The sequence below is a fragment of the Folsomia candida genome, unplaced genomic scaffold (assembly GCF_002217175.1).
Source record: "Folsomia candida strain VU population unplaced genomic scaffold, ASM221717v1 Fcan01_Sc032, whole genome shotgun sequence".
In the NCBI taxonomy this organism is placed as follows: domain Eukaryota; kingdom Metazoa; phylum Arthropoda; class Collembola; order Entomobryomorpha; family Isotomidae; genus Folsomia; species Folsomia candida.
The window spans coordinates 1752249-1763364 of NW_019091224.1; the positions used below are offsets into that span (position 1 = coordinate 1752249).

Genomic DNA, 11116 nt, shown 5'->3' on the forward strand with positions numbered 1-11116 from the left:
TTTATTAATTAAACTTTTACTGCTTGATGATGATCAATTAGATATTTTTATTAATTGAGGTTCTACTGAATTTAAAGTTGCATGGATGATGTGAAAATTAAGTAAAATTTCATTAGACCTGGATAAACTATGTATAATACGTAAAAATAGGAAATTTTTAGACAACATTTTAAAACAATGGATCACATATCATTGGAACCCTTTCCCCCCTCTCATTTTCATCCGCTGCCTCATGTTCTGCAGCATCATTCGTGAAATTACAGCAATCCCCAACCTTTCGAAGAGATCCAATCCTAAAAAATTGGACATTTCAGTCGCCGTCATTCTCTTATCGAGGACGTCGTTGTCCAAAATGTAATTGATTGCCTTCTCCTCCAAGGCCTGAAAGGATGATAATACTGAATTAGACTTATCATACAGAGGTAAGTTATCGGTCCTTGATAAGGTAAGGTGACGTGGAAATCATACCAATGCATTGACGGAGGGGGCGTTTTGGGCCAGGTACACCGCGTTTTCCGGGCTTATCTTCCGGATAAGGATGGCCTCACATTCCTTTTTAATGGCGTCGTGGTCGGCGAGCCGCATTGTGTCGAGGAAGACTTTGACCCCGTTTGGGGGCCGGGTTGTGGTCCCCTTATTTTGGGCAGGTTGAGGTGACGACTTGGAGTTGGAGGACGCCATGGGTCTGCAAGTAAATAATTAAAGTTTAACGTAATTACCGTAAAAACTCAAATAGTAGCCCTTGCTCAAATAGTAGCCGTGCCTTTTTCCATAATTTTATAAATAGTGACCTTGCTCAAATAGTAGCCGTGCCTAAATAATAGCCGTGCTCAAATAGTAGCCTCATTCGAATCATAGACGTTCGTCAATTTCCAATGTACATACATATAACCAGACATCTCCTAGCCAGCTAATTTAAGTAATTAAATCATAATTCAATTTAATCTCAGTTATACAAAATCGAATTGAACATGAAATTCGGCTCATCCGAGAAATTATTAAGATTAAGAGCAGGCATAACCTATAAAATTGTCATCTAATACGAATCTAAAGGAGAATTTGTTGCTGTTATTAAAATTTAATTCGAGTTTGATTCTGGAAACAAAATTACAATAGCTGTATGCTAATAGTAGCCGTGCATCTTTTCATAATTTTATAAATAGTGACCTTGCCCAAATAGTAGCCTTGCTCAAATAGTAGCCGGGTCCCAGCCACCGATTTTTTAAATAGTAGCCCCCGGCTACTATTTGAGTTTTTACGGTATTTAGTTAATTATTAAATATTATTTATTTGTTAGTGTTTATCATGAATAAATTAAGTGGGAGGAGTTAGAGGCGAAAATCTGCACGGAGGAGAAGGTGGAAGTTGTTTGTACGAAAATGCAGGTTTTCTAACAAGGAAAGTGAGAAATACTGCATTTTTTTAACAATCGTGAAAACAATTTAGTTTGGCAAAGATAGAAAGTTGAGTTCTGAAGAAATCATGTGTTTTTGTGTGGCTGTTGGGTTTTCGGGGTAGATTTTCGTTTTTTTTGTGGGTGTGACAGCATAGGAAATTTAAATTTCAGTGGGAAGAATGGATATTAAAATATTGTATTTATTTTGACAGGTTTTTGGAAGAAATTCACTTTTTTAGAGGTGAAAAATATGTTAAAAGGCAATTCAGGCGGGTAAAACATTGAAAAATTAGTGAATTGTGTAGACTTACAAATTCTTACTTATAGTTTATTCAGATCAAGGATGTCTTCTTATTTTGTTAAACTTTGTAAAATGATGGGATAAAAGGCAGTTTTTTTTACGAGTTTTTAATGAACTGGGGCACTGTATTTTTGAAAAATTGTGAAAACAATGTGTTTTTCCACACAAAAAAGTTGTTTTCTTCACAAAACCTGTATTTTTGACTGACTTTGACTCTGTTCGACGTGGATTTTGACCTTTTGTGGGTGTAACGCCGCCTTGAAAATGAAAAAACCCAGGGTGGGATGAAGAAACGAGCTCAAATTTTGATTGGAAATAGGAAAAAAAAACTTGGAAATCTGCTGGGTAGCTCTCTTCACTTGCTCGTCCTGTCCATGTTTTCGGGCGAGAGTGAGACACCACCACCCCGAGAAAAGATGCTGGTCAATAGGAACAGTGCAGTGGTGGCCGGCTAGCTGCAGCAGATTTCTGCACAAAAATCTCACTTACTCTCAAAATCTCACTGCCTCAAAATCTCACTCTCAAAATCTCACTCTGCCTCAAATTCTCACTCTGCCTCAAAATCTCACTCACTCTCAAAATCTCTCTCTCAAAATCTCACTCTGCCTCAAAATCTCACTCTCAAAATCTCACTCACTCTCAAAATCTCTCTCTCAAAATCTCACTCTGCCTCAAAATCTCACTCTCAAAATCTCACTCACTCTCAAAATCTCTCTCTCAAAATCTCACTCTGCCTCAAAATCTCACTCTCAAAATCTCACTCACTCTCAAAATTTCACTCTCAAAATCTCACTCTGCCTCAAAATCTCACTCTCAAAATCTCACTCTGTCTCCAACATATCGTCGCTGGATGGAAGGATAAAACGCCAAGTTGAATAGGGAAAAAGAGAAAGTTGAGACGCAACAAGTGACAAGTTCAGAAATGCAGACACCATAACTAACCTAACCTTTCCATGTATGCTTGATTTCTTATAAATATTTTCGAATAAATAGTACGAGTGATAAAAATGACATGATTGAAGTATTACATTGTAAACATGTCGTTTTTGTTACCGTTTTGACCAAAATACGATTTTTTACAGTAATTTTGTTCTGTATAAAGCTCGGCTCGCGTCTCGCCCCCATTTTTCCATGTGGCGACACAAATATACAAACGCTTGACCAGTGACCATACCTGTTCAAAAATTTAATTTTCGAACTTTCTTTTAGAAACTTTTAGAAATTTCTAGAGAAAGGAAGTCAGCCGTCGTTTTCCGGGAAGCGTGTTGGTCTCTGTCTCCCTTGAGATAACTTTGCTTATCTGCATATCGCACCAACCAAGAGCCAAGTCTCGAATAGTTAGACGTACCAAAAAGTGCAGAATTCTTTCTGTGTGGAGAATTTAGCAAGAAAATCCTGACTCAAACAGGTGGGAGTGATGCTTATTGACCATTCGCTAATTATTATTTAATGCAAATTGCGAAGAAATCTGCGTGCATGCGTCCCTCCACCATCTCGCAAATTTGGTTACGAATCCGAATTCCGTTCTTCTGCTACTGTTACATATATTTTTGGTTCATCAAAATGAATAAGCATTGAAATGCAATATGTGCGAAGAAAATAAATTTTGCACACGATCGAGTCTCAATTTCTTAACTTTTCTCATACCACGTGACTGACACGTGACCCATGCATATTTAATTTAATGGAAATGACCCCCTTGATCAAGCATTGAGTTACGATGCGATGTAAATTGAACACTCCTGGGTAAAATATGGATGCAAAATTGTCGCAAATTTGACACATTTGTTATCAGCTTGCCATCCTTAAAGTGGATTTTTCACTTCTTACAAGTCACTATTACTGGAAGAAATATGCATGCATGCAAAATATTGAGGGCTCACGACTATTTTCTTGTTTAATTCTCTGCATAGACATATTTAATTCTGCATTTTGTCGCTTTTTTGGTAGGTCTGCCTATACGAGACTTGGCTCTTGGTTGGTGCATGGAAAATATGCAGATAAGCGAAGCCATCTCTCACTCCGAGGGAGACACAGATCAACAAACTCTCCTTCAAACAAGAGCTCAGTCCCCTGCTCCAGAAATTTCACCAATTTTGCACATTTCCACTCCTACAAAAAGGCGCATCTGAAGAGCAACCTGAAAAGCACGGAAAGTCCATACACACGCGTTAGGCCAAAAATTAAGAAACCAGCGCTTGGTAAGATTTCATTTCGAACTTTCATCTAAAATATGTCCTTCTACTCGGAATCCTGACGTAATAATATTCTGTGCAAGGATCGATTTTTGCAAACGGGAGAACATTCCGAGCAGAACGATACGTTCCCTTCGGGCAGAATGGAGGTCAACCGGAAATTGCTGGGAGGACGGAAAACGTCCGTCCACATAACGGAGAAAGGAGTCCGTTTTCAACAAAACGGGCGACTTCCTCCTCACTCCGTCCAATCACGGCCAACTCCACGTGACGACAACCACGTGTCCTCTCCTTCAACCACCAGCAGGTCATTAAAAACCTGGAAATTGCCCCAAGAAAATCTTCCCGTGCAAAATCTGCCGTCGTCCCTTCACCAACGCAACCAGTGCTCACTTCCACGCCCGCACCCACCTCAACCCCCACGAGCTGGAGAAGTCCTCACTTTTCCATGAAAAATGTCCCCACTGCCGAAGAAAATCGTTCTTCATTCGTCACCACTTTATCGACCACGTGGCTGCGCACGAAGGTCGCAAGCCCCACCTGCAAGAGGAAGTTCACCCGGATAACAGACTTGACCTGTCATCTCTTCCTCCACATGAGCCGCGAGGAGCACGCGGAGGTGCGATACGGCTGCTACTTCTGCACCAAAAGATTCCGAATTCCATCCCAACTCAATCGCCATCTGAGGAACTACACCAAGGAAAAAGTGCGCTGGAGGTGTCCCACTTGTCGAAAAACGTTCTCCTCCAAGCAAGCCCTGACCAACCATGGATTCACCCATCTCTCCGAGGACGAAAAGGTCGCCCTCGTGAAGCAGGGGACGAGTCGTGTCTGCCTCTTCTGCCAGAAGAAATTCCCCTCCAACGGCGCTTATCATGTGCACCTGGTCACCCACACGAAGGAGAAACCTTTCCGCTGCGTCCAATGTGGGGCGCTGTTCGGTTGCAATGGTGCCTTCAGATCGCACCAAATCATTCACGCTTCCAACCCAAAACCATTCCGTTGCGACGAGTGTGACCATGCGTTCAGTCAAAAATCTTCTCTGACCAGACACAAGACGACGGTTCACCGGAAGCTGAAGGACTTCGCGTGCCCCGAGTGCGCCAAGAAGTTCGGGACCAAGGGTGACATGTGAGGAATGTTCCTGACAAAATCCGCCACCCCTGCCCCCACTGTGGGAAAACGTTCTCGAACGTTTGCAGACATGTCGAGAGGGATCATCCTTCACAATAAAGTCCTCCTATGCCTGCCAAACAACATTTTGACCACGTGGTTCCCATGCTTTATGTATTTTTATTTTCCTGATTTATGACGGGGTATATACATATTCTGGTAAAAATGGGTGTAATTGAATTGTTAATTTGCAAACGGGACTTGATTTTTGTTACCTTTTTGACGATTTTTATGTAGTAAAGTAATATAAAACTCTGCTCGCGTCTCGCTCCCATTTTTTCATGCGCCGACATAAATGCAAGGCTGGACCAGTGACGACGACATGTTTCATCGTGACGAGAAGAAGGGTCAGTTTGTGCAGCACATGCAAATCGTGCAGGTTTCGGGTCGCTTATCTGAACGGCGACTCAATGATTCTGGAGGAAATCTCGATTTGCATATTATTATGATAAGCTGGCCTCAAAAATTGATGGCTGGGCGTTCGCTTTCTTATCGTGAGCATCACATCGAAAAGATCAGACTAAAATTCCAGTATAATTCCTATTCATTGAAAAATTCCGTTTGTTTGAGAAAATCAGACATTGTTTCCGAAATAAAATCATGTTTCAGCCGGAGAAAAAATCTAGTAAATGAGACATGAGATTTTGTATGCAAATTTCCTCCAGTAATACCAATGGCCGCGGAAGCCGTGGGATCTGTGCATGGGGACATTAAAATTATAGGGTGGAAGGTAGGGAGGGGCATGGGCAGATGATGTGGACAACCTTGGGGACATTGTCCCTCTGTCCCCTCAAACTTCTGCGGCTACTGTTTTTCTCATGCAAAAGGACGCGTGCATATTTAATTTGTAGGAAATATGCAGCTTGAGCAATCATTTAAGTTTTATTGCCCCATATTTCGCTCGCTGTGGTTTTTTTGCCACTATCCAAACCCGGTTTTAACCAGTTCTAGGACACCGAATTTTGGCCCGATCAAAATGCCCAAGCGTCCAAATTAGAAAATGGGGCAAAATTTGCACCTTCATTATTGAATCTTTCAACAATCCGATAACGTGGGTGTGTGTAATCTCCTATGAATTTTGGTCTGTAACACGGCAAGGTTTAGAAAATTTCTTAAGAAAACATGCTAAATTAAAAGTTTTTCAAAATTGAATCACATTACAGACTAACCAAAATGCTCAAAAATTATGTGAGATTACATATCTGTTGATAGACTTAAAAAAAGTCGTTAATAAGGAAGAACTTGTAGAATTCTCCATTGTTGGACAATTTTGGACATTTTGGACGTCCAAAATTATTTTGCCCAGTTTTCAACGCTTTTGAACGGTGTCCAGTCCAAAAGTAGTTTTAAACTACTTGTGCGATCCAAATTGACCACCCCTGGACGAAATCTGGACGCAAAATCTCTCAAATTTGGCACATTTGTAGTCAGCTCATCATGTTTATGCTCAATTCTTGATTTCTGATGTATGTACATTACTGGGAGAAATATGCATGCAAAATCCTTCTAATCTATATTATAAGCTGGAAATGTTTGTCTGCAACGGAAGTGCAAGTAATTTTCCGTGACGGAAGTGAAAGTAGCGAAAGTTTCATTTCCCTTTCCAAAAGACATTTCCAGCCAATTATATAGATAAAATAAAATATAATTCGGTGGAATCATGAACAATCCACTTAATTTTCAGGGAAATCAAATAAGCTCTCGCCCGGCGGGAGATGGGCTTATACGCTAGTTTATTTATATGGCTGTATTTTTTTATATTCTCGTGCATAGGGTGAAAAATGAAATGAGTGAGAAATCCTTCATTCACACTAATTCATCTGAAATGACAGAATCTTTCAATCATTTAATTTCATTGAAATCACAGGAAATTAATTTTCATTCACTATCACTCACCATCATAATCGCTCAGATGAATGAAAGTGAACAGGTATGCTTTCATACATACGGTGGGAGAAATCCGTTATTTTAAAATATCGGGGGACTTACATAGATATTTCTGTCCAATGAAAATATACAATTAAAATCGTGGATGAGAACAAATCTAGAGAGTCGAATATGTAAATGAGAAATATTAATTTTGTATGCTTTTTTGGCCACTGCTTTTCTCACCCCGAGAAACTGACAATGGAGGCGCAAACCATGTTCAGCCCAGAAAATTTTTTTTACCTTATTAGTTTGAAAAAGCAAGTCTTTACAAACAACATTTGGTTCGGCACTTGGGCAGATGCGCAAATTTCAGCACGTTATGGGCGCCGCAAAACGCACGAAGTTGAGCTCGCGCTGGGCATTGCCCGAAAAATCGTGCATTTTTGCGAACTTGTGGCGCCCATAACGTGCTGAAATTTGCGCATCTGCCCAAGTGCCGAACCAAATGTTGTTTGTAAAGACTTGCTCTTTCAAACTAATAAGGTCAAAAAAATATCTGGGCTGAACATGGTTTGCGCCTCCATTGTGAGTGTAATTGTTTTAGTGTGCAAACTGAACTAAAAATACGTATGTAAATCTGCTCGTTGGTAAAATCGCTTTTTAAAAATGAAACCCCCACTTTTTAAATAAATAAACTAGAAGAAAATATGAGATGAAGTTAAATTCTGTAAATAATTGTCGAGAGTTTTTCTATAAATTTAATGCACATATTGTATATATTGTATATTTAATGTACAATTGTTATGAAATTTTACAGTTTTTAAAATAGACTTGTTCCTGTCGGTGGATTAAATTTCCTTTTTTTATTATTCATGCATGTTTTCATGTAAATTTTTTTTTACGAAATTATGAAAATCTTTATAGGGGTGGATTTTTATTGGATTTCGCATATTGATGGATGTCATTAATTGCATGATGCCAAACAACATCAGATTTTCATTTTTTTATCCCAATTTAGTACATTTTTTGAAATTTAATTTGAATTTTTCACCTAGAAAAAAACTTTTTGATCGATTTTATCTATTCTATTGCAATGCATGCCTTTTTTGATTTCAAGTATTTATTTCATGAACAGACAAAATTGCAAAGCTATTTTATAACTCAATTTCTGATTGCATGCACAAAATGATGGATGGAATTTATACCAGTAAAAAGACGAAAAAGAAAATGCAATTAATTTCCATGATTCCTCGTAATTACAAAGTTTCTCGAATATTATGAACTTTTTTATGCTAAATTAAATTGATTCAATTACTACAAAATAATCAAGTTTAATGAATTTGATATCTTTATTACAATTTTCTTGCAACAAATTGTTTGTCCCTTCAATTTAAATATTTAGCAGCAGCAGCAGCCGGAGGAGGAGGGGGACGAATTCTGTAAAACAAATACAAAAATTAGAAACATTTTTATAAATTGGGGATAATTTTTTGCCCACAAATAACATTCGAGATGGGGTAAGGGGCTCCAATTATGTGTGACACTTATTAAAAAGGGTCTAGAAACTCGGGATACTACATGATTAACCTCCTAGCTGCCAGTTAATTTTCGGGAATATTCCGTTGCGTAACAAATTAGACAGATTTGTGTAACGATTTTTGATCACTTGACTACCATAAAATATTTTTCAAAATATTACTTTGCCTACCAAATATACATATTTGTGTAGCAAAATTATATCCACTGGCTACCAATTACACACGAGATCGTTTCCCATTGCGTACCAATTACACAAATTTGGGTAATTATGTATATCGAGGATTTTTAAAATTCTGGTAGTCAATGGAAATCTATCAAGTTGAAAAATTCCGGACAACGTAAAATTTCTAAAAATACTTTGGTACCTAAGAGAAATAGTTTTACTACACAATTGTGTGTGTAATTGGTAGCCAGGAGGTTAATTAATGGACGGCCCCTAAATTTCGTACCATGTTTTCCTCCTTTGGTTGATCCTCCACAGTCTCCTTTGCCTTTTTCGCACACTTCAAATGAAGCAGGGTCCCGGCCCGGACGAAGTCGCCGTCCCGATAAGCCTTGACCCATTGGGGGAGCTCTTTCCCCTCCGCTTTCAGCTCCGCCTCCTGTCATAAAACAAAAAGGAGAACATATTTATAAAAAAATTGTGCTGAATCTTTATAAATTTCTAGAATTAATTTGGAATATTTTGTAAAAAAGGCGAGCAAAGAAAATTGGCCAAAAATAATTTTAAAACAAATTCATCAAAAAATTGTGATGGATCTGTATAAATTTCTAGAATGAAGTAAATAATTTGAAAATAATTTGTAAAAAAGGTGAGTGGTCAAAAAAATTACAGAAGTTGTAAAAAAATAATAATTTTAGCATGAAAACATAAAAATTTGCCCACCTTAATTTTTAGCCTGTTCAAAATCTCCTGGCGAGTCTTGGCTGGCGTGGGACCCTGAAGGGCCGCCAGGCCCCTCAAGGTCTTCAGAACGCTGGACATCTGGATAACCTTCATTTTTCCGGTGTAGTTTTGACTTCCAGTTGAGAAACACGAATGATAAGCCTGGAGAAGAGACATTGTCTTTAAATACGTGTCCACAAGGGGCCGTCCATAAATTACGTAAGGCAAGAGGGGGAAGGGGGGGGGGTCTAAGGCTCCAATGATATCGTGCCTATGGTACAAATGACAAAATGTTAAAGGGGGGGAGCGCATACTTGTTCAAAAATTTAGTTTTCATTCAAAAGTCAGTAATCCCAATTTCTGACTGAAGATTTTCACACACATTCAGTCATTTTCGTTCAAATTCATTTCATTTCACTTCACTTCATCGGACTTCATTTCTTAATTCGCTCCATGTATTAAGCATAGGGTGAAAAATGAAATTAGTGAGAAATCTTTCATTCACAGTCATTCATCCGAAATGACGGAATCCTTCAATCATTTTCATTCAAATGATAGGAAATTCATTTTCATTCACCATCATAATCACTCAAATGAATGAAAGTGAACAGGTATGGGTGAGGCGGGGTCTAGAAAATCGCGATTTTTGCATTACATAATTTATGGACAGCTCCTGAGACAGGAAGGATTTGGGAACATAGCGTTACATCCGTTATCATGAAGTCCCATGGAGACCAGACTCTAAAAATGTGAGAAAATGCGATAACATAAAATAGTTCATGCAAAGTAAGAATCTTGTTTTGGAAAGCTTTTATGTAAGGGCTCATATTTCTGTCTAATTGCACTTTTAATCATCATACAGAGTAAAATTAATACCATGAAATCCAACCAAATCCTCTCATGACGTTTGTAAACTTCAATAAAACAACATTCTTTTTAATTGAACAAAATGCTTAGTTGACACGTTATATCATACTTTAAGAATGGAGGTGGACCAGCGTATGCGATCCGATTTTGAGGGTCAAATTAGTGTGAATCGATGACAAATTTATATGAAATTTGCAAAAGACGCACGATCTCCCAATGGCGTTTATAGACGTTTGGCTGAGATATTTACATCCGAAGAGGAGAAAACGCGACTTAAAGCTGACAAATTATACACATTCCAAATTTACTGCGCGTTTTTTCCTCTTCCGATGCAAATATCTGCGCCAAACGTAAACCCCATTGGGTGATCGTGTCTTTTGCAAATTTCACACTAATTAAATTTGCCATAGATTTGCAAAACTTTGCTCAAAATCGGATCGCATCCGCTGGGAGACCTCCATCTTAAAGTTCACTCTTCTCAAAACAACGTTAACTTCTTGGAATTAGAGGACCAAAGTATAACTACTTTGTTCATGAGTGATGACAAATATTTCTAAATATGCACATTAATTTTATCATGAACACGGTAATTAAACACTTAAATATCATGAACAGCAGTTTAATGCAAATCTCTCCAATTTGGTTACGAATTTCCTCTGGGTTTATCCTCTTGTGATCTTTTCACCTTAAGATTGGCATTAGAATTTTGTGCCAATTTCATCAATTTGATCGATATCGTTAATATATTAAGGACTTCCTTATAAGGAAGAACTTACAGCATTTTGCCCAATTCTCTAATGTTCGACTATTTTGGCCGTCGAAAATTATTTTGCCCAGTTTTGCACGCTCATCGACGTTGTCCAGTCCAAAAGTAGTTTTCCACGGTTAAA

The 11116-nt window shown here is 38.4% G+C and overlaps 3 protein-coding genes across 3 annotated transcripts; 1 reads left to right on the forward strand and 2 right to left on the reverse strand.

The window, feature by feature from the left end:
* LOC118439253 lies at positions 1 to 3046 on the reverse strand. Its single transcript, XM_035860396.1, has 3 exons — positions 2872 to 3046; positions 469 to 685; positions 1 to 381 (listed from the first exon to the last, which is right to left on the reverse strand). Exons 2-3 carry the CDS (start codon positions 679 to 681, stop codon positions 190 to 192), a joined length of 405 nt encoding a protein of 134 aa, XP_035716289.1. The 5' UTR covers positions 682 to 685; positions 2872 to 3046; the 3' UTR covers positions 1 to 189.
* Positions 3047 to 3712: 666 nt separating this feature from the next.
* On the forward strand, positions 3713 to 5322 carry LOC118439216 (gastrula zinc finger protein XlCGF71.1-like). The gene is made up of 2 exons (XM_035860328.1): positions 3713 to 3898; positions 3976 to 5322. The coding sequence occupies exon 2, from the start codon at positions 4341 to 4343 to the stop codon at positions 5025 to 5027; it is 687 nt and encodes a 228-aa protein (XP_035716221.1). The 5' UTR covers positions 3713 to 3898; positions 3976 to 4340; the 3' UTR covers positions 5028 to 5322.
* A 2940-nt stretch (positions 5323 to 8262) lies between these two features.
* LOC110860483 lies at positions 8263 to 9582 on the reverse strand. The gene is made up of 3 exons (XM_022109530.2): positions 9360 to 9582; positions 8923 to 9075; positions 8263 to 8371 (listed from the first exon to the last, which is right to left on the reverse strand). Exons 1-3 carry the CDS (start codon positions 9534 to 9536, stop codon positions 8333 to 8335), a joined length of 369 nt encoding a protein of 122 aa, XP_021965222.2. The 5' UTR covers positions 9537 to 9582; the 3' UTR covers positions 8263 to 8332.
* Between the last annotated feature and the right edge of the window lie 1534 nt (positions 9583 to 11116).

What these genes read in the sequence shown, in the direction of transcription:
- LOC110860483 (XM_022109530.2), bottom strand. Translation starts at nt 9,536, where the DNA reads ATGTCTCTTCTCCAGGCTTATCATTCGTGTTTCTCAACTGGAAGTCAA. An exon ending in TGAACAGGCTAAAAATTAAG is followed by an intron (nt 9,076 to 9,359) that starts GTGGGCAAATTT and finishes GTTTTATGACAG; the next exon opens with GAGGCGGAGCTGAAAGCGGA. An exon ending in AACCAAAGGAGGAAAACATG is followed by an intron (nt 8,372 to 8,922) that starts GTACGAAATTTA and finishes TTTGTTTTACAG; the next exon opens with AATTCGTCCCCCTCCTCCTC.
- LOC118439216 (XM_035860328.1), top strand. Translation starts at nt 4,341, where the DNA reads ATGAAAAATGTCCCCACTGCCGAAGAAAATCGTTCTTCATTCGTCACC.
- LOC118439253 (XM_035860396.1), bottom strand. Translation starts at nt 681, where the DNA reads ATGGCGTCCTCCAACTCCAAGTCGTCACCTCAACCTGCCCAAAATAAG. An exon ending in CCCCCTCCGTCAATGCATTG is followed by an intron (nt 382 to 468) that starts GTATGATTTCCA and finishes TCATCCTTTCAG; the next exon opens with GCCTTGGAGGAGAAGGCAAT.